Below are 25,968 nucleotides of genomic sequence, written 5' to 3'. Positions count from 1 at the left end.
TGGCAATGTGGAGTGCAATAGCGATTGCATCATCTGTGGATATGTTGGGGCGGTATACGAATTGGAGGGGGCCCAGGGTGTCTGGGATGATGGTGTTGATGTGAACCATGACCAGCCTTTCAAATAATTTCATAGCTATGAACATGTGCTACGGGTGATACCCTGCAAGCAATAATAAGTCGTTACGACGTCCCTGGCACATCACAAAATGGTTGCCTAAAGACATTGTGTCATGTTCCCCTGGAAGTTTTGTCTAGTTACTGATTGGTCCCAGAGGATGTTTTTAGGACATTTTGGGGATGTTGTGTCATTGTCCCCTGGAGGTTTTGTCTAGTTCACCAGGTGACATGCTTGTCCATTTTACTACATTTTTACTTCAGTTTCCCTGCATTAAAATCACCGGCCATGAAAAATGCCACCTCTGAATGTGCATTTTCTTGTTTGCTTATGGTCCTATACAGCTCTTTGAGTGTGGTCTTAGTGCCAGCATCAGTTTGTAGTGTTAAACAGACAGCTATGAAAAATATAGATGAACATTCTCATGGTAAATAGTATAGTCTGCAGCTTATTATGAGGTATTCTAAATCAGGTAAGCAAAAACTTAAAACTTCCTTATTAACATTAGAGATCACACACCAGCTGTTGTTAACAAAGAGACACGCCCCTTCTCCCTTCATCTTACCATTCGGTCTTGACAATGCATAGCAAAACCAGCGAGACATCGTCACAACTGATTGGCTCAAATGCATTAAGAAGGAAAGAAAATCCACAAATTATCTTTTAACAAGGCACACCTGTTATTAATTGAAATGCATTCCAGGTAACTACATCATGGAGCTGGTTGAGAGAACACCAAGAGTTTGCAAAGCTGTCATAAAGGCAAAGGGTGGCTACTTTGAAGAATCTCAACTATAAAATATATTTAGATTTGTTTAAAACTTTTTTGGTTACTACATAATTCCATATATGTTATTTCATAGTTTTGATGTATTCACTATTATTCTACAATGTAGAAAATAGTCAAAACAAAGAAAAACCCTTGAATTAGTAGGTGTGTCCAAACTTTTGACTGGTATATTCATGTCCTTGTTCAGCCACAAGAAACATAAGATATTACAGTGTTTCAGGTCCCATTGATAGGATAGCCTCAAACAGGAGCTCATCCAGTTTGTTCTCCAGTGATTGCACATTACCCACGCTAACGCTGGGTAGTTCTGACTGTGTGAAAAACTGATAGTGAATGTTTTGAGGCCAAGAATACTTGCTAGCTACATAATTAATTGCACAATCACTGTCTAATTCATGTGCCACCAGTCAAGAACAGAAAGAAAGAGGGCACAAGAGTTTTATTCAAAGAAGTTCAAATGACTGTAAGTAAGGTTCTTGGAAACTGCCTGCACATCACTCCTGGCAAACTATCTGGAAAATTTGAGTGCTTTAAGGTCTTGAACTTCATCACAGTAAATATGGGTCATGAAGGTGTGTTCCATGTGTTAAGACTTTGTTTGTTGTTATCATGAACAGACAAACAGGCAGAGAGGGAGTGATAGAGAGGCAACAAACCAACAGGCATGATAGTGAGAAGTGCCTCTCCAAACCCGTAGAGTTCATAAACTGATGATCTGTCATAGTATGAATCAATCGGAATGATCATATATCAGTGCCTCCAGGATTCTGCGATCTCAATGCGAGGGCTTGCAAATTTTACCAATCCCACACTATTTCTGCATAAAACAGTCAAATCATCTCAATATTATTGCACAAAACTGACCCATCACAGCAGTACAAAAACAAGGCTCGCAATATATGGTTCAATCAAGCCACACGTCAACAAACTATATCCCCCTCATCGGCACATTTTCAAGACAATTGGATAAAATCATTGCATATTGCCATGCAAAATTTCAGAATTGATTGCAGCAAAAATCTGGAGGGTGTATTGCATGCATGCAGAGGCAGCCATGATGATATTTTATTTTGGATAATTGTGTCAGTTTGACCTTTTCAAAAAAACAAACATGTTTTAACTGTGTATGTTGCTGGTTATTATCACAGAATAATTAGTGTATTATAATTAGGATATATTACGTTAAGTTTCAAACCATACAGTAAGTTGAGCAGCAGTAGTACTGTAACAATCTGACATAGGGGAAGTGAGAAAAATACTAGGAAATTAATCAACAGCAGAGAAAGAGTACAAATGGTTTGTTATTGAATATATCCATATTAACAGTGGATATTCAGTATTCAGTACAGTATGAATGGCCATGGCAATGAAACTGTACCAGACTAAGTGCCCCTTTTCTAATTCCTTTTGATTAAATGTGTAGTAGTCTGGGTGTAGTTGTTTGTGATGATATATGTGATCTAACTGCCCAACACTCCAAAAATAATAAGGTTACATTTGTACATTTTAGTCATTTAGCAGAGCTTACATTAGTGGATTCAACATAAGATAGTTAGGTGAGACACCAAGGTTGATATAGTAGTCTGTCAAAGTAATCAGACCAGATATTTTAATATATTTAACTTTAACTATATATTTCACTGCTTCACTTGAGTAAAACATTTTAAACTTCTTCAACTAACACAAAAATACTTTTAAAGTGTTAAAGTGCTGAAGCAAGTCACAATATTTTACTTAATGTAAACTTCAATTTCTAGTCATTCAGACTGCATTCGTGTGCTCAATACTAAAGGAGAAAAAACATGTATTCCAAAGAAAGACACTTGGGCTCAGTGTGACATTGCAAATAACCTGTAGCGAAATAAATTGGACCAAACTTGACATATCGTACCATACATCTGTCTGTTCCCGGCCTTCTCATCTGAAGTACATAGTGGGACATTGCCATGTTGGCACAAAAGTACTCAAAAAATGAATATGTGTCTCACAAAGTAAACACCCCATCGTGACACGACAATGTATACGCTTATTCATAAACTACTACCTGCACTCCACTGGCCGCATGCACACAAAAGCAACATACCCCTCCCCTAGGAAACATAGACAAGATACAGGTAAGAAAGGTTTTTCTTGAATACTGGATTGATAACAAAAATGTCTCAAAGGCAGGAAGATATTGACAACAATTTTAATGAGCTACAGGGAATATGTCTGAGATATTAATATGTTAACAACTGTCGCTGTATGCGACATTAGCATCAATTAACGCTGAAGAAAATGTTTTTCAGTGTGGGTCACACATTTTTATAGTTAATGTCTAACTGTATTTAGCAACATTAAATAGTTTGTATGTAGCGGAAATAGTGCATCACTACACACATGATGATGGCCCTCTTTGGGCTCATAATCACACTCACGCACCACCGCTAACTTGCTAGCCGTTTCACATCCGTTACACCTGGCCAGGGAAAACTTAACATCACGATTTTATAGCATAAGACATGTATTTATAGCCCAAAATAGACACATTTATTTGTCTTTTGAGAAAATGTGATCATATTTGGTTTATATTCACACTTCGGGTGGCTAGGCTAGCTAGGCCTTTTTAATAAAACAAGTACTGACTGGAATTAATGAATCAACACAATAGTGATGACATTCAGTATGAGTATCTTTTTAATTACAGATACAATGGCCTAAATGATGCAATCCTGCATACAGCTAGCTCAGATCTGTTCATTTGTCTTTTTTTGTCCAATGGCAGTTGTTCTCTCTTTGTCTGTGTAAAGGGTTTTAATGTTTCCATCCTCCCTAGGGCCAGGAGTTTTCCAGGGGCTTTTAAAAAACACATGACGTGATCAGAAAAATTCTGGTGCCATCATAGCCCATATAAAACCTCTTTTTTTGTACAGCTGATTTATTACTACGTCAAATGCTACAACTATAGTACAGAGTTGGTTAGGTTAGCCTACTGCCAGATCGTGAAAAACATTGGGCCCTAGGGAAAAAAAATTCTCCCACCACTCTGGGACCTGTGGTGCCACCTCTGAAATCGCCACACAAATGTTACACATGTTTTAAAAATCATAGCCATCATTTGACATGTTTTTGGTGGTGAGGATGGGCTTCCATAGTTTTACCTGGCTCAGTGCAGCCGGCAGCTACTGCAACAATTTCAGAATGTAACAGACTGTTACTGCAATATTTAGTCTCAAATATTAGGAAAATGTCTATACATTTCAACTGTTTGAGAGAGTGTTGTGCACTACCTCCAGAGGTTTACATTTGAGTAACGTGTAGCCGACATGTTTATGAAAAAATGTCAGCTAAGTGTGTGAAGAGGCTCTTAGCTTTGGGTTTGAGATGTATATATTGTGTATGAACTGTGGAACGTATTGTTCAATTAATCACTCATAGCCTTTAGCCAAACTGTTCTTCATTTATATTGGGTAACTTGCGAGAAAAGTTAGCATAGAGCAGGCACCATGTGCTATGATTATATCACAAGTACATTTTGTTGACATAAACAACATGTTGGTCATTACTTTTTTAGAATGGAGTATGAGAGGCACACTTGATAACCTTACACAGTTATCAGTGTGCTATCATAGAACCTATTATGATACTTTACTGTCATTTCAATCAAGATTTTGCTAAATTAGTCCAGATCTAATCTCACAAATCAGCAAACAGATATCCCAACATTTAAATAATCCTAATCCTGATGTTTGGATCATCATATACCACTCTGTCTTATTCCCAATCAGAACTCATACTGTATGTTAGTTCCTGATGAGGCACTAACAGGAGATGAGGACACAATGTTTACTATTAGTCTGCTATTTTTCTGTTCTAGCTACAATCCAACTGCTGCTATTACTGTAGTCAACTGGTCTATTATATCAAACTATTGTAGCTTATACAATCATATCATTTTTCTTAGAAGAACAGTTTTTGTTATCTGCTATCTTCATTTCACCGCAGAACTCATATGAGGGAAACTACTGTGCCACACAATAGTAGGCAAATGTACAATATCTACCTAATGTGAATCTAACATAGCTAACTTTGCCTTGCTTTTACAGTGTGTTTGGTTAAAGGGGATTTCATCCAGAAGTGTTGGCTGGCATCAAAAGGTCAATCTTGGGGGTCATCTTGCAGGGTTAGAGGTCACTCTCTCCGTAGAGGGCAGTGGAGAAGGCGGTGTAGTCTAGAGCCCCCACGGGTCCCCCTGGACCACTGTAGGGGGCCATCCTCAAGATGCAGTACTCTGCCTGGTCAGGGGGGAGCTCCCTCCTCAGCTCCTCAACCAGGATGTAGGGCTGTAGAGGGGGGAGGAGAAGGGGTAGGGGGAGAGAACGGGCTCATTTAGAGAAGTCCGCTCTACCAAATTTTCCTAATCTGACAGAATAATATGCCTCTTTACTGTTATACTGAATTCACCCCTTCTGTGTGATTGACATGGTACACTCAATTGCCACACTCCCATTCACATTCTCTCTCTCGCACACACACACCTTATTGGCTGCCAGGATTCTGAAGGATGCCACGACCTGGTCGGCGGTGTCTGTGTCAGTGGTTTCTCTGGTCATAAAATCGATAAAGGATTGGAAAGACACCATGCCAGTGGCACTGGGATCTACCAGCATCATGATGCGGGCAAATTCCACTTCACCCTGACAGTCAGAGACAGAGATCAGGGAGAGAGAGATCAGAGAAAGGAACACATATCTTTATTCGTCATTGCGTCATTACACATACAGTATATTATCAATACCTTTTGGTATTATTATGCATTGTTTGCATACTGTAATTCTGCATGAGCATATTGAGACTCCTACCAAATCATAACCCATGGAGATCAGACAGGCCCTAAAGTCATCAGTGTCCATCGCCCCGTGTTTCTTCTGTAGTCAGAGGTCAAGGGTCGTAGGGTGGAGGTTGGGAGTGGGTCACCGCACAGGGAGGAGAAGGGATGGGACAGGGAGGAGAAGGGAGATAAAGAGAAGGTGGATGGCAGAGCAGGGGAGATCGGGAAGGGGAGAAGGCCAAAGCTAACACAGAGAAATGGACACAGACACAACCAGACAGATGGACACAGTGACAGTAACATTAGAAGACATGGAGTGAGAGACAATAAATACTTTAGGAGTCAATTCTAAATGAACTGTCATAACAGGCCAAAGCTGCTGCCACCAACATTGTCATGCTGTAGAGCCCAACTGTCAAAATATCGATACAACTAAAAACATATGAGGTAGCAGCAGGTGTGGTCTACTCTAGAAGGGATGGAAGAAGGCCAAGTCATCAGCGAGAGGTCAGTCAGGGATCAGGAAAGTTTAGAGGTCAGTAGGGTTGAGTACCTGATGGTCATTGCCCACATGACCCAGGCTGATGAGACAGGCCTTGAACTCCTCACAACGCAGTTTGCCTGTGTTCTCCTGGGGCCAGGTGTTAGAGGGGGTGTTAGTCACACTCAGAAGTGTCTCTCTCTCACACACATGCAAGTGTTTATAACATATAGCATTACAACAATGTGGAACCAATATCAAATACTTTGTTTTTTTATAGACCTGTACATTACACTATCATACAATAGTTGTATTATATTTTTTAACTGTCTAAACAACCAAGCCCAGAGAGCAGTGACCGTAGTACAGTATCAACAACAATATACAGTTACCCCAGTTTCCTTACGCAGCTTCTGAATAAGAAAGGCAAGACAGGTGAGAATGATTTCTTTTGTCAGTGGTATTATGCTACTTAGCATGCCATTCAGGTTAAATGTTAATATATGAATCAGAGAACCGGGAGTACAGGAAGCGGAAGGAGCACTGTACCCGATCAAAGTGGTTGAAGGAAGAGCGGAACTCGTGCATCTGTTCCTGACTGATGCCCTTGGCATCACGGGTCAGGATCTGGGTCTCGATCTCGTTGATGGTGCGGGCGATGGTGGTGAGGAGGAGCTCCCAGCCCACACGGATGTGCTGTTACCATGATGCCAAGACAGGTATAGACACAGACAGGCAGATTAACCTGTTGCCAATGAAATCTCAAAGACATCCATCATCATTATCCCCATGACCACATCTAATCTTAATAGACTGCATGCAGAGACCGTCTCTCTGTGGTGCTCTGCAGTACCTCCATAGTGTAGTTGGTGTGCTTGTTGTCAAACACCAGAGACTCCTGGATGAGCTGGTGGTCTCCCTCCAGCTTGTCGATGTTGGGCTTGTAGGTGACGATGACGTGCTCAAACTGCTTCAGCTGGGTCATCTGGTCCTCCAGGGTACCACCCACCTCCAGGGAGCAGTGGCCGATCTCCTGTCAGAACCACACACATGAGCAATTCAGGTTTTTGTTCCAGATACCCCTAGACCAGGGCTCTCAAACCCTGTTCCTGAAGAGCTACCATCCTGTAGGTTACAACCAGAGAGTAGCTCTCCAGGAACAGTGTTAGAGACCCCTGCCCTAGACACTAAACAGATGGCTGACTCTCTGACCTCCATCCTTGTCTGTATCCATGGTCCGATGAGGTTAGCCTGGACAGCAAACTGCCGTCTCAGCCTCTCGCTAGCATGCTGCCGGGCTAGCTCTTCCTGGAGGGAGCCTTCTCTCTGGGGAACCAGCTTCTTCACCTGGTCAGCAACATGACGACAACACATACATCAATCTGACATAGAAAGTGACTGTATATGCATGCGTGTCTCAAGTGTATGTATGTGAATTTCGAGGTCCTACCCTGTCCCACTTGGCGAGGAGTTCCTCGGTGGTGATGGTGCTGTAGGGGTTGATGAGGTTGGCCTTGATGCCGTAGCTCTGGGAGATCTTCTGCACCTCCATGTGGATCCCCAGGATGGCCTGTCTCTCTCCGTCTGCCTCTGGGAGGGTGGCCTTGAACTGCTCATGGGAAGAGATCAGGCTCTGCAGGGAAGGAGGAGAGGAGAAGTTGCTGTGTTGGTTTGTACTTACAAGAACATGGCAAGTAATGGGCACTGTGTCAAAATGACGTAACAGTTGTAACAACCATAGAATGATTAAAATACTAATAGCAAGCATTATGGGGCGGCAGGTAGCCTAGTGGTTAGATCATTGGACTAGTAACCGAAAGGTTGCAAGATCAATTCCCCGAGCTGACAAGGTCAAAATATGTTGTTCTGCCACAGAACAAGCCTGTTAACCCACTGTTCCTAGGCCATCATTGAAAATAAGAATTTGTTCTTAACTGACTTGCCTAGTTAAATAAATAAAAATTATGTACCTGGACCTCATCGATAGTGTGTACAATAAACATGTCCTGCAGATCCTCCATGGCCCCTTCCATCCAGTTGTTGAAGGGTGCTGATCTCTTGGCAAACTCCAGGAACAACTGATCAATGGTTTCCAGCAACTTCTCTGTCCTCTGGAAAACAGGAGAGAAAAAAACACTTGTCATTAATCTCATTGACAATTCATCAACATTGCCTGTTTGGACTGCTAATCCCAGGATGCATCACATTGACATGACCCAATTGACTGCTGAGTTGGCAAGGTGGTCTGCATGGATTAGACCCCTTCCTTTGGGCAGGGAGAGGGGGCAGACAGCAGCCCATTTGAGTCACCCTAATCCCAGGCCTGGCTGTTTGTCTTGACAAATTTGTAGGTCATGAGTGCCCAGTATGGATCAGAGGAAAAGGACTGTGGGCATCCTGCCAGCCAGATGCTGGACAGGTAACCATATCTATATACAGTGCCTTCAGAAATGATTCATACCCCTTGACTTATTCCACGTTTTGTTGTGTTACAGCCTTAATTCACCCATCTACACTCAATACCCCATAATGGCAAAGTGAAAACATGTTTTATTGAAAATGCAATACAGAAATATCTAATTTAATAATCTAATATCTAATTTAGAACTTTCCACACCTGGCTTTTGCAACATTTGTCCATTATTTTGTAAAAATTGTTCAAGCTCTGTCAACCATTTTCACGTCTAGCCATATATTTTCAAGTAGATTTAAGTCAAAACTGTACCTCGGTCACTCAGGAATATTCACTTCTTGGTAAGCAACTCCAGTGTAGATTCGGTCTTGTGTTTTAGGTTATTGTCCTGCTGAAAGGTGAATTCATCTCCCAGTGTCTGGTGGAAAGCAGACTGAACCAGGTTTTCCTCTAGGATTTTGCCTGTGCTTATCTCTATTCCATTTCTTTTTTATCCTGAAATACTACCCAGTCCTTAACGATTATAAGCATACCCATAACATGATGCTGCCACCACTATTCTTGAAAATATGGAGAGTGATACTTAGTAATGTATTGTACTGGATTTGCCCCAAACATAAAACACTTTGTATTCAGAAAAAAACGTTTTTTGCAGTACTACTTTAGCGCCTTGTTGTAAACAGGATGCATGTTTTGGAATGTTTTTATTCTGTACTAGTTTCCTTCTTTTCCCTCTGTCAATTAGTTTAATATTATGTTAGGGCATGATAGTGACTTGGGTGGGTCATCTAGGTGATTAATGGTTTATGTTGGCCTGGTATGGTTCCCAATCAGAGACAGCTGTTTATCGTATGTGGAACTCTACGCACGCTGCGCCTTGGTCCGTTCATTTCAACGATCGTGACAACGACAATATTGTTGATCCATCCTCAGCCATTAAACTCTGTAACTGTTTTATAGTCACCATTGGCCTTATGGCAACTGAGTTAGGAAGGAAGGCTGTATCTTTGCAATGACTGGGAGTATTGATACACCATCCAAAGTGTAATTAATAACTTCACCATGCTCAAAGGGTTTTCAATATCTGCTATTTACATTTTTAACCATCTACCAATAGGTTCCCTTCTTTGCGAGGCATTGGAAAACCTCCCTGATCTTTGTGGTTGAATCTGTGTTTGAAATTCACTGCTCAACTGAGGGACCTTACAGATAACTGAATGTGTGGGATACAGAGATGAGGTAGTTATTCAAAAATCATGTTAAACACTTATTGCACACAAAGTGAGTTCATGCAACTTATTATGTGACTTGATGAGAAAATTATTTACTCCTGAACTTATTTAGGATTGCCACAACAAAGTGGTTTAATACTTATTGACTGACGACATTGCAGCTTGTCATGTTTTATTTATTTGTAAGCAGTTCTAAAAACACAATTCCACTTTGACATTATGGGTTATTGTGTGTTTAGGCAAGTGACCATAAATCTCAATATAATATAATTGAAATTCAGGCTGTAACACAACTTCATGTGGAAAAAGTCAATGGGTGTGAATACTTTCTGAAGGCACTGTATATGTGCCATCAGTAGACTAAGTGGACCAATTACCCCACCCTCCTCAATCAGCTGTGTATTCATATCTCATCCCTAGCTATGTCAATATAATATAGATGAGATTTAGCATTACTATGGGTTAAGTTGTCCTGTGAACAATCCGCCCCACCCCAAGGTAACATCATTCACTGCCTTACCTCTTCAGCTCTCTTCTGGATTCATGGAACTGGTTCTCATTCCCACACTACCAAGCTGTACTGTGCTGGCTTACTTTTCACTTGGCACAACAGCTTAGCCAGTTTACCTTAGCTGGGAATATAACATGTCATGTCCCAAACTTCAACCCCCTTCACTCACCTCCAGAGCCTCTCTCCTCTTCTGGGTCAGTGTACCAAGTTGATCCCACAGGTCACAGATTCTCTGGCACCTCTGGTTGACAGCAGCCACATCATAATAGTCCAGCTCACTGCACAACACCACAGGCAGCATATAGGTCAATGAAGAGCAACTTCAGACGGTTTGGTTGTCACACTCTGACCATTATTTGCATTGTTTGTTTCTATGTTTTGTTTGGTCAGGGTGTGATATGAGTAGGCATTCTATGTTGCATGTCTAGTTAGTCTGTTTCTATGTGTTTTGGCCTGATATGGTTCTCAATCAGTGGCAGGTGTTTGTCGTTGTCTCTGATTGGGAACCATATTTAGGTGGCCTGTTTTGTATTGTGGTTCGTGGGTTATTGTCTATGTCATGTTGCATGTTAGCACTCAGTTTCTATAGCAGTCACGTTCGTCTGGTCTGGTCTGGTCTGGTCTGGTCTGGTCTGGTCTGGTCTGGTCTGGTCTGGTCTGGTCTGGTCTGGTCTGGTCTGGTCTGGTCTGGTCTGGTCTGGTCTGGTCTGGTCTACTTTGTTTAGTGTACTTCGTGTTTTTTCGTCCATTCATTAAAGTATGCATTCACACCACGCTGCGCTTTGGTCTCCTCAATACGACGATTGTGACATTGGTATTATTTAAGAAGAATTCCAGTCGCAGTCCTTGTCAAAGCCATGATTTTAGGAATAGGACTTGGTTGGGATGATGGTTAGGAGGGTTAGAGGGTCCTTTTTTCTCAATTTCCGCCTGACTGACGTGCCCAAAGTAAACTGCCTGTTGCTCAGGCCCTGAAATCAGGATATGCATTTGTACCATTGGAAAGAAGACATTTTGAAGTTTGTAGAAATGTAGGTGATAAAAAATAATGTAGGTGAGTAAAACATAATAGATATGGTACGAGAAAATCCAAAGAATTCTTTTTTTTGAGAGCCCATGCTCTTACAATGTAACGTATAGGGAAATTATTCAATCCTATGGCTTCCACTAGGTGTCAGCACTCAATGTTCAAGGCTTCAGGCTTGTTTCTTCCAAAACGAGTAAGAATAATGAGTTTAACTACAGGGACACAGTCTTGGAAATTCGTGTGTGAGCGCGCAATGAAGAGAACACGCACCTGCTAATATTGGTTTCCTATTGAACATACATACATACTTGTTGAAACAAAGGTTAGGGGTAGATTTTCGGATTCCTATCTTGGCATGTTGAACGAGTGGATTACTCAAATCGATGGCGCCAACTAAACTGACTTTTTGGGATATAAAGAAGGGTTTTATCTAACAAAATGACATGTTATACCTGGGACCCTTTGGATGACAAATCAGAGGATGATTTTCAAAATGTAAGTGAATATTTAGTCGCTATTTGTGAATTTATGAAAACTGTGCCGGTGGAAAAATATTTTGATGTGGGGCGCCGTCCTCAAACAATCGCATGGTATGCTTCCTCTGTAAATCCTACTGTAAATCGGACAGTGCAGTTAGATTAACAAGAATTTAAGCTTTCAACCGATATAAGCCACTTGTATGTACCTAAACGATTAATATCCAACATTTTTATGATTATTTATTTGAATTGCGTGAATTCCCCTCCAGTTTCACCAGAAGTTGTCCCGCTAGCGGGATGCCTAGCCTGAAGATCAGAGGAAGGATCCGTACTTGAGCTCCTGTGCGATGGCAGCGATCTGCTCCACCCTGTCCTGATGAGCAGCCAGGTCACTCTCAAACGACTCGTGTTTCCGTAGCAACGCCCGCACCTCCGTCAGGGTGGCCGTCTCGTAGTCCTTCTGAGATAGAATCAGCTCTTTACCTGGGTCATACACACAGACAGCGAGAGAGACTGAGACATTAGCCAAAACAAATGCTGAAGATTTACTGACATTTTCCCATTGACAAATCTCTAAGGATTTGGAGCTAATCAATTACATTCAAACTTCAAACTCTAGACAAACCAGAAACATAAGTAAACCCTCCACAGACAGACAGACAATCATATCCCAGACAGACCATTAGCCCAGGTCTCATGGGTACTGGCTTTCTGGCGGAACTTTTCAGCCAGGTGGTCCAGTCTCTCAAGTCTTCGGATCTCTGTCAGAAGCCACTCCTCGTAGCCTTTCTCTGCCCCCTCCAGCCCCTGCCATGCACTGGCTATGTCCTACAGCCACACCGAGACACAAAGACACGGGTCAAAACCAGCAAAGCACCACGCTCAGTAGATATGCTATTAAAAAGGCTTTTAAGTCTATCAGCGTTTTGGCAAAAGTGCCTTGGTGTTTACCTCGGTATTTTGGATTATCTATATCCATAGCTATCTACAACTACTGTAATTTGACTGATGACTATTTCATCAGTTTGATATGATGTTTCATTGAATGCTGGGTGTTTACACTTACAGACACCATCTTTCCCTCCGAGGGCATGAAAGCGGGACGGTTGCTGATGCGCAGCTTGGTCTGCAGGGTGTTGAAGCTGATCTCCAGCTGGCACTTCTCCTGCACCTTGGGGGGCTTGTGCATGCGGCGGTAGTCTCTGAAATCTTCCAGCTTTCTCTGCATCTCAACCATGTTCTTCTCTGCAGTCCTGTTCTCCAACCATGGGGTGGTCCGGCGGATCCACTCCAGTAGCTACAAACACAGTGGGTGGTGATGGGGTGGAGCTTCATTTGCGGTTCATTTGTTGTCATTCCTCTCAATTTAGTTAAGTAGGAATTCGACATTGAATTTGATTTAAATACTGGGAAATTCCATTCCTACAAGTTTGTGTAAGACAATTTACTTCTTGAGTATTCAGATTGGGGTAGAAGTAGCTCTCCTAAGAAAGTTGACCTATATGAAAGCATACGTCCAAATGTATGCTTCTGTGTTGCTTTACCTCGCTGGCCAACCTCTCGTATTCCTCCATCAGTTTCTCATTCTCCTGGTTCACACCCAGCACTTTACAAATCCTGTTGGCTGCCGTTTCAGCCTACCAAGGGGAGGGAGGAAAGAGAGGTGAGGGGTTAAAGATACGTGAGGGGAGAGGAGAAAGAGAGGTGAGGTGAGGGGAGGGGGAAAGAGTGGTGAGGGGATGGGAGGGGGGGGGGGGAGAAGTGAGGGAAGGTGGGAAAGAGATTTCAGGGGAGGGGGAAAGAGTGATGTGGGGGAGGGGGAAGGAGTGGTGAGGGAATGGGGGAAAGAGTGGTGAGGGGAGGGGGAAAGAGTGGTGAGGGGAGGGGGAAGGAGAAGTGAGGGGTGGGGAAAGAGTGGTGAGGTGAAGCGAGGGGGGTAGGCATATGGTAATCATCATCAATTGGTTTAGGAAGTATTGTACCCACAACACATTGCATTCACAAACTTAATTCAAACTGTTCATGGTGCAAGCTGTATACCTGCTCGGCTCCAGCAAATGCATGATAGAAGCAGGACACATAGGTCATGATAGCTCTCTCATCAGGCTTGGGGGTGTTGATGATGTCTACAGAGGGAGGGAGGGACAGAAGAGGGTGACAGACAACAAGTACAAAAGGAGGAAGATAGGGAGGGTGGAGACAGGAAACACAAGAGCACTGACAGAGGAAAAGGACCACAGATCGACTCCAAACCTGAACATCTTAGCGCAGGGCTATCCTGGAGGGAAGGTGGGGTGGTCTATGGCAAAGAGATCTAAACAAGGACCAGGTCACGTTGCATCTAGGACTACACAGCATCAATGTCCCCTCACCTTCTGTACCACTGCAAATGTGTGATACAAACTGGACATATAGGTCATAACAGTCCTGTCGTCTGGCCTGGCTGCACTTATAAAATCTGTGTGGGGAGACCAGGCACATAGGACTTCAATCATTACAATGTGCATACAAGTACAGACAATCTTTCTGGCAATCTCTTCCAGGCAATCCTGTAACAAAACCCACAGTCTGACTCCCACCATTACAGTACCAGATAAGATGGTTTATGTTTTCATAATGAGCAGAATGATATGCCTATAGCTAATACCGATTTTCAAAACTTTGTTTCCTTAGAAGACATTACCTTCTGCGTCCAGCATCTTGGGAATATCCAGGTGCTTCTCTGCTATTTCAAACGCCAGGTTCAGGTTCCCCATGGGATCATCCTAGAAAATTATAAATATTATAGAAACATACTTTCCAATTAAACGAATAAACAAAGTCATCTTCTCATTTACTTTTTATATGAGAAAACATGTGCATGTGTACAGTATTTGAAACCAGTTTACAAACTGTCGTGTATCCAGTGATGGAATTAACCATCAGGTGACAGACAGTCAGTAAGTGCCTCCTCACTAATGGGGTAGGGTGAGTCAGTGTGTTTAGTGGGAGGAGAGTGCTCATGCTGCTGCTATTGTCCTAAGTCTGTTCCACTGATGCCGGCCAAGGGGAAAAGGCCTGTTACAGGACAGTGGCAGCTGCAGAGATCCAGGGAGGGCAGATACCCATGAGCCTGTTCCCCACACGGAGACATTTCAGCAAGCTAACACTGAGGGCTTACTGAGCCCGCTCATCTGGAGCCAGACATGACAGCTGACAGGGTCTGTCTAGGCTCAATGCACTCGTGGGAGTGTTGGGGGGGGGGGCAGAGGGGCATGTAAAGGTGATTCTGATATAGGTGTGTGTGTGCGTGTGCGTGTGCGTGTATGTATGAGAGAGGGGGGACTCCTCTACTGAAACCCAAAGCCTCTGGCTTTCCAAAAGATTTGGGTTCCACTGATCTATCCATTTTCCTGTCTATTTCCAAACAACCGTGAATAGATTTGATTGCCCTATAAAGAGCAGTACCAGGCACAGGTATCTGCCAGCCACAGCTGAGGTAAACCCTGGACTCTTCTGGGATGCGACTCACATTTCTCTGTCTATTCCCAGTCAGGACTAAGTCAGTTCAGGATGGAGATGTAAATGTCAGTCACTATTAAAAAGACCACAGCTTACAAGGTGTAAGGAGAGACATGTATATTCCACACTGTGGCCTACTCTTGACACGTACACATTTTGTTTGACTAAATGTGTCTATACACAACACCTGAACACCGATACACCAATATACTCTTGAACTCTAATGAATGCACTACAGTGACCCAGTCTACCAAAGGATATGCCTAGAACAGCATACAACTACACAGTGCACACGCAATTCTACACACAACATAGTCTACTTTTTATTTACACATACGATACCTTCAGATTGTGATAGTTGATTAGATCTGGCCTGTGTTTGTGTATCAGGGCACAGAAGGCTAAACCGTCCTTCCAGCTTTATACAATGGTGGGCCAGGTGAGCATGTCATTAAGACAGTGAATGCAGACATCAGTAAGGAGAAATTGGGAGAGTTAAACATAACAAAGCACTCTAATATCTGCTTCTCAAAAGTCAATAACTTTCTGTTAATCCACGCTGTGGGAAAAGACTGGAGTTATTACTCTGGATTTAGGGAACCCTTCTCTGTTAGTATGTGGGAGGCACTTGACACCATCATGGTTAGTGTTTGGGACACACAATAGACCTTGTTGAGCTTAGCGTAGTCGATGAGGTCAGGCCTGTGTCTGTGAATCAGGGCACAGAAGGCCAGTCCGTCCTTCCAGCTTCACCAGCAGGCAGCAGAGATAACCAGGTCAGAGGTCAGAAGTCAGAGTTGTATGATAACTGAGTAAAGTTTACCAGTGCTGGTCCTAGAGAGCTACAGTGTTTGCAAGCTTTGCCTGTCTTATCACTTAGTACTAACACATTAGTACAGAATATAATAAAATAGAAAAAATACATATAAGTCAAAGCCTAAAAAGTGTTCTCACCTAACATGAAAGTTCTGGACATTGACATTCCTGTAGGGGGCAGTCTTTCTCTGGCACCACAAGAGAAGGCCTTCCTTTGCAGAGGTTTCTGAGAGAAGAGATAAATAGTTCTTCAACAGCGCTATTCCCCAGTGAGATCTCTATTTCATTAAACCAGGAAGTCAATACAGATCATCTCTTTTCAAGGGAGACCTGGCTAAGAAGGTAGCTGCAGTATAAAAACACTGTATCCATATGCAGGACATCATCTATTATACAATGGTAATAAAGGCATCTTTTTAAGTATCCTATTGTGTTTGAATTGTTGTATCTTACCTTCTACAGAGATGTCCTGGATGGCAAAGCGGAGGATGATGGTCCATATCATTCCCAGTGTCATCTTAATGTTACCATCCACAATTTCTGAGAGGAAAACATCCAATTACCATCAGATCTATCACATAATTAGAGTGGGAACTGCAAAAAGATAATGGGGTGGCAGGTAGGCTAGCGATCAAAAGTGATGGGCCAGTGACTGAAAGTTCGCTGGTTTCAAATCTATGAGCCAACTAGGTGAAAAATCTGTCATTGTCTCCTTGAGCAAGGCACTTAACCCTAATTGCTCCTGTAAATTACTCTGTATAAAAGTGTCTGCTAAATGACTAAAATATAAAATAATGAATGGATTAATCAAATCAAAAGATATTGAGCTGCCTGAACATGAAGTACTGCCTGAATAAAACATCACCTTCAGCTCCAATAGAGACAAGTTTCACTCCTTTGCTGGTGATGAAATCTAAGGCTTTGTTGACGTTGGCAATCTTGTGAAAACGCATCTTCCCTCTGTCAGGCTTGGGTAACCTCTCACCTGGGAGAAACAAACAGCATTTAACTCTAAGTGGAATGACTACCAATCGATGTATTCAACTATGTATTCAACTATATATTCAACAAACATTACCTGAAATAACTTCCAAGAGAAGCATGAGTTTGAGGCCATTCCTAAAGTCGTCCTCAATGTTCTCAATCTGTGTTCCTGCTTTCCTCAGGTGGGAGTTACACCAGGCTGTGAAGGTCTACAAAGGAAATTATATTTTGGTGAGTAGAATACAAATAGTCCAATTTAATTTTCACATAACTTTGACGCAGTGAATTCAAATTAGGATGGGGTTGAGCATTGATGATAGAGACTTCCTGTGAGCTCATCAGAGAACATTGAGCAGGTTTTCCATCAATGGTCTTATTCATCTAAAGTAGAATGTTCAACGTTTTAAAACTTGAACGGTGAATTTGACATGAACTTTTCCAATTGGAAGGATCATATACGCTTCCCATTTGAAAGTGTTTGCCAACCAACGTTATGAATGTAGCTACCTCCCCAATTTCTTTCATCACAATATGGATTTTTGTCCATATCGCCCAGCTCTGGTATATAGCCTGGTTGTAAAACATACAAGAGAACAGCTTAGCAGGACTTAGCCGGAGGTCATAAATTGTGATGACTCTGGTCCCTGTGGCAAGTGCCACATATTGAGATGAACCTATTTGTTGAGGGTCAGCAAACCCCTTGGTTTAAAATAACACTTTCCCTCCAACCAACCTAGCGCCTATTGTAAAGGATAAAATAATTTGTGCTCCCACAATTCGATTTTAATTATGTGTTCATGCTTTGTACTGTATCATTATGCAAGACTTCAACATGAGCACTCTCTCCTGCTATGTTTATATTAAGTTATCCCACAACAGCAAACAGAATGCAAAGGCAATCAACACCGTAAAGTTGAAAGCCCTGAGCAGACCCAAGCTCACTTTCCAGAGGATATAAGGTGTTCAATTTAGCATGCTCTGGTGGTCCTAGTGATAAGAGACAGGGAGAAAACATTTTCACTGAATATCAAGATGAGATGAAAATGCCACATGCAAACAGTGCACTCTTCTCTCACGTGATTCTCTTTGCAAAGAAAAGAGACACACTTTTACAAAAATGTTAACTACTGTCGGGTAAATAAAAAATGCTAAGTGGAGCTGTTGCCATATTGCTTTCCCAATCTATCCAGCCCTTCCAGGTATGTGAATACCGAAAGAGCAGAGGCTAAAACGGGTGGAGGGCTATGGGACTAATTTGAAACACCTAAATATGTAATTTCTTGGATGTGTCACAAACTGGGAGTGATCTAAAGTAAATTGAACGGGATACTTTGAACATCTCTTCTCAAAAGGCCTCAGTGGATCAGCCTCAATTATACTCCTTACAACAACCAGGAATGTGATTTCTAAATCTGCCTCCAGCTTCCATCTACAGTGTTGACGGTACTGTGTGTAAACACAGGGAATGTTTGTAGGCTTTATTGACATGCTGTGTTTTCATGCCATTCCAGTTCACGCAGCATGACTGGGAGAGTGATCCTCTGGCCCTTAAGTTCTTATAGCACATAGCCTGGTCCCCCAGAGGCTGTGGGTTAATGTCACCCATCTGGAGAGGCTGCCCGGTGGAATGCCTGTCCAAATTAGGAATATTAGAGGCTTTGAAACAAAGGCCGCATTCCACATGACAAAAGAGACCAAAGTGTATGTGACATGGAGCGGCTGCCTCCTCGTTAGAACATGGCTGGCCCTCCAGACCCGACCCCGCCAGAGTTGCTGACCCCCCCACCCCTTTTCCCCCCTCCATCAGCCCTGACGATCAGAGCTAAATATATTTATGAATCATGTCCAATGAGGACCACCCGTCATTGAAGTAGCTGAGCCTTTGTGGCTTTATGGGGTGTGTTCCGGAGGTAAAAAAATCTAAGTTCAATAATGTTTTGTAAGGCGTCTAAGAATCCTACATTTATTTGATAAAAGAAAAATAGGTGATTTTACTAGATAATTTCAAACTTGTTCAAACACCTGAGGCTGTTTCTTCATTGTTCTTCTTGATTCCAAGAATGTCTTATGTGCCAAGGTTATTTTCACAACACCAGGCCAAATCAGTGGGTGGCATGCCTGGTTGTGTCAGGTGGAACACCTAGCATGTGCTACAACATTGTAGCCTAATGGGCATGTTAGGATACTGTATAAAGGTAAGGACAGTTCAGGGTGTCAGCAGGTCTTATTCAAGGGCAGCCCTGTCTTCCTCTGTGGCTCTTACTGGGTAATAGGATTAAAGTTAAGGGAAATTATTAGAAGAGCTAATATAGAGTCCTACTTAAGACGCCAGAGAAGATACTGAGAACTGTAACAAATTCCACGTGGTCATAATTGCTATCCAACTATATCAGGCAGAAGGCCCTCAGTAGGCACATGCAGTTGAAGTCGGGAGTTTACATACACCTTGGCCAAATACATTTAAACTCAGTTTTTCACAATTTCTGACATTTAATCAGAGTAAAAACTCCCCGTCTTAGGTCAGTTATGATCACCACTTTATTTTAAAAATCTGAAATGATTTATTTAAGATTTTATTTCTTTCATCACATTCCCAGTGGGTCAGAACTTTGCATACACTCAATTAGTATTTGGCATTGCCTTTAAATTGTTTAACTTGTGTCAAACGTTTTGGGTAGCCTTCCCACAATAAGAATTTTGGCCCATTCCTCCTGACAGAGCTGATGTAAATGAGTCAGGTTTGTAGGCCTCCTTGCTCGCACACAGATTTTCAGTTCTGCCCACAAATTCTCTATAGGTATGAGGTCAGGGCTTTGTGATGGCTACTCCAACCTTAACTTTGTTGTCCTTAAGCCATTTTGCCACAACTTTGGAAGTATGCTTGGGGTCATTGTCCATGTGGAGGACCCATTTGTGACCAAGCTTTAACTTCCCGACTGATGTCTTGAGATGTTGCTTCAATATATCCACATCATTTTCCTGCCTCATGGTGCCATCTATTTTGTGAAGTGCACCAGTCCCCCCTGCAACAAAGCACCAAACACCTGAGGCTGTTTCAACATGATGCTGCCACCCCCGTGCTTCAAGGTTGGGATGGTATTCTTCGGCTTGCAAGCCTCCCCTTTCTCCTCCAAACATAATGATGGTCATTATGGCCAAACAGTTCTATTTTTGTTTCATCAGACCAGAGGACATTTCTCCAAAAAGTTCCATCTTTGCCCCCATGTGCAGTTGCAAACCGTAGTCTGGCTTTTTTATGGCAGTTTTGGAGCAGTGGCTTCTTCCTTGCTGAGCGGCCTTTCAGTTTATGTCGATATAGCTCTCGTTTAACTGTGGATATAGATACTTTTGTACCTGTTTCCTCCAGCATCTTCACAAGGTCCCTTGCTGTTGTTCTGGGATTGATTTGCACTTTTCGCACCAAAGTACGTTCATATCTAGGAGACAGAACGCGTCTCCTTCCTGAGCGGTATGACGGCTGCATGGTCCCATGGTGTTTATACTTGCGTACTATTGTTTGTACAGATGAACGTGGTACCTTCAGGCATTTGGAAATTGCTCCCAAGGATGAACCAGACTTGTGGAGGTCTACAATGTTTTTTTTAGGTCTTGGCTGATTTCTTTTGATTTTCCCATGATGTCAAGCAATGAGGCACTGAGTTTCAAGGTAGGCCTTGAAATACATCCACAGGTACACCTCCAATTGACTCAAATTATGTCAATTAGCCTATCAGAAGCTTCTAAAGCCATGACATAATTTTCTTGAATTTCCCAAGCTGTTTAAACGTCTGACCCACTGGAATTGTGATACAGTGAGTTAAGTGAAATAATCTGTCTGTAAACAATTGTTGGAAAAATTAATTTTGTCATGCACAAAGTAGATGTCCCAACCCGACTTGCCAAAACTACAGTTTGTTGCCAAGAAATTTGTTGAGTGGTTGAAAAACGAGTTTTAAATGACTCCAACCTCTATGTAAACTTCTGACTTCAAATGTAGGTCTTCTTTAGCATACCCCTAAAATAAATATTTGTTTTGCCTTGTTAAACCAATATATTTGAGGTACAGTTCAACCTCTTCCATAGCAATAAAGTTTGGGGAAATGGTGAAATGCTCTGCTGACAAGTATTTTTCAACCCGCTCATACAGTAGTAATAAAGACCAAGTGCACAAATATTATAATTTTTGTATGTATATACATTACAAGTCAAAAGTTTGGACACATCAACTCTATCCAGGGTTGTTCATTATTTTTACAATTTTTTGCATTTTAGATTAATAGTGACTACATCAAAACTATGAACACATATGGAATCATGTAGTAACCAAAAAAGTATATTTGAGATTCTTCAAAGTAGCCACCCTTTGCCTTGATGACAGCTTTGCACACTCTTGGAATTCTCTCAACCAGCTTCATGAGGTAGTCACCTGGGATCCGTCTTGTTAAAAGTTCATTTGTGGAATGTCTTTCCTTCTTAATGCGTTTGAGCCAATCAGTTGTGAGGTGACAAGGTAGGGGTGGTTCACAGAAGATAGCCCTAATTGGTAAAAGACCAAGTCCATATTATTGCAAGAACAGCTCAAATTTGCAAAGAAAGATTACAGTCCATCATTAATTTAAGACATGAATGTCAGTCAATATGGAAAATTTCAAGAAAACTAACTATCACTATGATGAAAATGGCTCTCATGAGGATCGCCACAGGAAAAGAAGACCCAGAGTTACCTCTGCTGCAGAGGATAAGTTCATTGGAGTTACCAGCCTCAGAAATTGCAGCCAAATAAATGCTTTACAGGGGTAAAGTAAAAGACACGTCTCAACAGCAACTGTTCAGAGGAGACTGCGTGAGTCAGGCCTTCATGGTCGAAAATGCTGCAAAGAAACCACTACTAAAGGCCACCAACAATAAGAATGGACTTGCTTGGGCCAAGAAACATGAGCAATGGACATTAGACAGGTGGAGATCTGTTCTTTGGTCTGATGAGTCCAAATTTGAGATTTTTGGTTCCAACTGCCCTATCTTTGTGAGACGCAGAGTAGGTGAACGGATGATCTCCGCATGTGTGGTTCCCATCGTGAAGCATGGAGGAGGAGGTGTGATAGTGTGCGGGGAGTTTGCTGGTGACACTGTCGGTCATTTATTTAGATTTCAAAGCACACTTAACCATTATGGCTACCACAGCATTCTGCAGCGATACACCATCCCGTCTGGTGTCCGCTTAGTGGACTATCATTTGTTTTTCAACAGGATAATGACCCAAAAACACACCTCCAGGCTGTGTAAGGGCTATTTGAGCAAGGAGAGTGATGGAGTGCTGCATCAGACTACCTGGCCTCCACAGAGTCACCCGACCTCAACCCAATTGAGATGTTTTGGGATGAGTTGGACCGCAGAGTGAAGGAAAAGCAGCCAACAAGTGCTCAGTATATGTGGGAACGCCTTCAAGACTGTTGGAAAGCATTCCAGGTCAAGCTTGTTTCAGAGAATTACAAGAGTGTGCAAAGTTGTCATCAAGGCAACGGGTGGCTACTTTGAAGAATCTCAAATATATTTTGATTTGTTTAACACTTTTTTTTGATTACTACGTGTTATTTCATAGTTTTGATGTCTTCACTATTATTCTACAATGTAGAAAATAGTAAAACAAAAGGTTATTATGTCTTCCTTTCGAAATGCTCATTGCAGCAGGAAGAAGGGGTGCACTGCACCACTCGGGAGCCCACATATATATATATATATATATATATATATATATATATATATATATATATATATATATATATATATATATATATACACACACTCACTCATTCAAGGGTTTTTCTTTATTTTTATTTGCACTGCATATCAGTGCAAGAGGCGTCACTACAGTCCCGCATCCAGCCGTGATTGGGACTGGGTTTGGCCGGGGTAGGCAGTCATTTTAAATAAGAATGTGTTCTTAACTGACTTGCCTAGTTAAATATAGGTTACAAATTGTGATTTATCAGGGGTGCTGCAGCACCCTCATGACGGATACTGATTTGGGGGCCTAATATTCAGATGCTTGGAACAGTATTCTGTGGTTTCTATAAACAAAATAATTCCACACTAAGGACACTGGATTAACCTACTATAATGCCTTTTGGTCTCGACACTAAAATTAGATATAGCATCCATTCTAATCCCAAGGACGTCATCATGTGTTAGAAGCATCTGTTGACAGTTCTCATTCCTCGCGTATCAGTGGAATGGCAAGTTAAGAGCCGCTCATTGAGCTATTGTTAGCTGGTACCCACCGCATCCGTCCGTCAATATTCCCGTCAACTGGAGCCAAGACAGACCCCCGGCTCCGGCTGAACCAAATACCAGGAACAAGAGACAGAGTTTTGAGCCTGCGCTCAACGTGAATAATTCAATATTAAATTAATAAAACAATGGAAATGCAAACAAATGTTAATTTGCTCTCATATGAACTCCCAATCACGTGCGTAAAGTAGTCCTACTGTACTGCGTAAAGTTAAATTGGTTATCTGCAGGTCTCTCTTGACTTACCTTTCTTTGCTGTTTTTCCCAGGCAGGGTCCAGCAACATGTCCCTGTCCCACTCATCCTCCTGTATCATGTAGTCCTCCTCATCCCCGAATCCGTTATTATAATGCACTGTCGTCTCTATTTGGGTCATCATTGCGTCTTAGGTCTTTGTATTCTCCCAAATTCAATTCGTTTTTGTCTTCCAATATCCTTATGTATTTTGACTGATAATTTAATATTTTTTTCTGGGCTGGGTAACTTCCTCTGTCTCCCTATCTTTCTATTTGACTCCCTCTCTCACACGCTTGCCGGTGTTCGGTCTGGCCGCAGTTGCCAGACCGAATTAGTACTGACAGGTCACATGACAGGCGCGCAGGGCGCTATACACTTAGAGGAAACACTCTTATCACGCCACTTCGATGTAGCAGGTTAGGGAAACGTATAAAGCAGGTTGGGAGATTGAGGTTAAAGTTAGGGAAAGGGTTGGTGAAAATGCTTCCCTAACCTGATATGAATATCACGTTGTATCGAAGTGGCGTGAAAATGGTGTGCCCCATCACGATTGTGGGGGAATCGGTAGGCGGATCGGCTAATAAGCCAGGGGAGGCGTTACTCTACGGATCTTAATTGAACAAAGCCTATAATTTGTCAAGGAATCCTATTTGTAGATCAGTGATTCTACACCTCACTTTGCTCAAGCTGACCTTTTCCAAAGCACTCGGAAGTTGTAGTAAATTAGGGGCAGTTGAGACAATGAAACCATGTTGTGGCGAACTCGGGGAGTTGGCAGGACCTGGACTCGAACCCTGTGACTGTCCAGCCAACACCTTAATCGTTATGCCAAAATGTCCGACCTATTGGCGTAATGGTTCATGTGTTGGCTTGACTGTCTTGTCAGAAGTGGTATGGGGCCTGTGAGGTCATCGGAGAGGCGTGTACAAGTGAGAGGCTTGGAAAAGAGAAAAATGAAGAAACGCTATCCCCTTATAGTGTCCGCATAGATAGGTTTGGTTTGCTCCTGGCAGAACTAGGCTAGGCAATGCATACTCCCGAATGACCTTCGCTTGAAAAACAAGAAAAAAGCTGCAATATTACTGTTGTTTGTCCCTCGTGAGCCACCATAGCAACAACATAGTCAGAAACACATTCTCGAAATAGTCTGAATTAATTTAAGATAACTAAAGAAATCTGTCATTAATGTTCAAGTTTTGGCAGAGGTTAGTCTTGCAATTTTCCATATAGCTAAGATGTTTGGTGCAGTATTTCGAAGAGTGACATTTTTTCATGAAAATTTGTCATCTATTGTTGGATGACAACAAACACTTAATGACTTAATGTTTCCACTTTTACTAGGAGTAATACTGTTGATCAATCACCAACGAAGGGGCCTAGACTTCGACTACTGGACTTGCCTCAAGAAAAAATGTGTGCACAAACAGCCACATTATTTTTTGACTAAGACCAAAAACAAAAACGTCATTAAATGTTATCAAAATATATGCGTCAAATTTTTCAGCTGGGAAGCATAAGATATGCTTTAGGAAAGGGATAATGTAATGACCTCAGGCTCCTCAAGAGGTTCAGACCTCTTGGCATAGAGTCACACAGTGGAGGTGTCATAATACCCATAAAACCTAGTGGCCAATCGTTTTTCCACCATTCATTTTTCCCAGGGGGGATTTTAGGAACACTAAAATAAGGGCTGTTTCGTGTAGGCTTACCCTGGCATGACGTTTTGATAACCATGTACATCTCTCTAGGACAAGGTGACTTTTATCAATATATTCAGCTCTATTTACTCTCAGATTCGAGAATGCTAATCAGCATCAAAGTAGACATCAAGCAAAACTACAAATCCCTGCAAGCTCCTGCGTGTCATCGCTAGCTGAGACCTTTGCTAAAAGGTGTTGTGTTAATTTAAAACTTGCACAAGACAGTTCACAAAATTGTCCATTTAAAGACATTTTTCCCATTTATTCATTACTACATTTATCTAACATTAGATAGTTAATCCAGAGATTCTTACCTTTGCCTTGATTTGGCAGCTTCGTCCATATCATCATAGCATTTGTAGTTCTTTATGATAGGCAAATTAGCAGCTAATTAGCATTTCATTTTTGGGTCACCTTGTCCTAGAGAGATTTACATGGTTACCAAAACACCATGCCTGGATAAACTTACACAAAACACAGCCCTTATTTTAAGCGTTTCTAAAATCCCCTACCGGAAAAATGAATTGTGGAAAAACAATTGGAACCATTTCCCTGTTTGACCGCTAGGTTTAATGGATATTAT

General features: G+C 42.0%; 1 protein-coding gene across 2 annotated transcripts; it reads right to left on the bottom strand.

Moving 5' to 3' along the window:
- Positions 1-3,079: 3,079 nt before the first annotated feature.
- Positions 3,080-24,003, bottom strand: LOC112253090 (alpha-actinin-2). 2 transcript variants are annotated; one of them, XM_024425001.2, is made up of 22 exons: positions 23,696-24,003; positions 17,256-17,370; positions 17,043-17,162; positions 16,631-16,717; positions 16,316-16,403; positions 16,030-16,108; positions 14,544-14,625; positions 13,901-13,986; positions 13,405-13,497; positions 12,927-13,157; positions 12,541-12,688; positions 12,193-12,343; positions 10,524-10,632; positions 8,169-8,309; positions 7,649-7,831; positions 7,411-7,545; positions 7,052-7,231; positions 6,748-6,894; positions 6,271-6,348; positions 5,749-5,814; positions 5,425-5,583; positions 3,080-5,229 (listed from the first exon to the last, which is right to left on the bottom strand). In XM_024425001.2, the coding sequence occupies exons 1-22, from the start codon at positions 23,825-23,827 to the stop codon at positions 5,071-5,073; spliced, it is 2,769 nt and encodes a 922-aa protein (XP_024280769.1). In that variant the 5' UTR covers positions 23,828-24,003; the 3' UTR covers positions 3,080-5,070. The 2 variants fall into 2 exon arrangements, with proteins under 2 accessions (XP_024280769.1, XP_024280768.1); XM_024425000.2 differs by lacking the exon at positions 6,271-6,348.
- Between the last annotated feature and the right edge of the window lie 1,965 nt (positions 24,004-25,968).

This window comes from Oncorhynchus tshawytscha, linkage group LG06, assembly GCF_018296145.1.
Source record: "Oncorhynchus tshawytscha isolate Ot180627B linkage group LG06, Otsh_v2.0, whole genome shotgun sequence".
Lineage (NCBI taxonomy): Eukaryota > Metazoa > Chordata > Actinopteri > Salmoniformes > Salmonidae > Oncorhynchus > Oncorhynchus tshawytscha.
The sequence above is the reverse complement of the archived record's forward strand: the minus strand, read 5'-3'. Positions and strand labels throughout refer to the sequence as shown.

Coding starts and splice junctions, on each gene's coding strand:
- LOC112253090 (XM_024425001.2), bottom strand. CDS start 23,827: ATGATGACCCAAATAGAGACGACAGTGCATTATAATAACGGATTCGGG. Junction 12,344..12,540: donor CCATGAGACCTGGGCTAATG/GTCTGTCTGGGA, acceptor TGTATGACCCAG/GTAAAGAGCTGATTCTATCT. Junction 6,349..6,747: donor CCTTCAACCACTTTGATCGG/GTACAGTGCTCC, acceptor ACCTGGCCCCAG/GAGAACACAGGCAAACTGCG.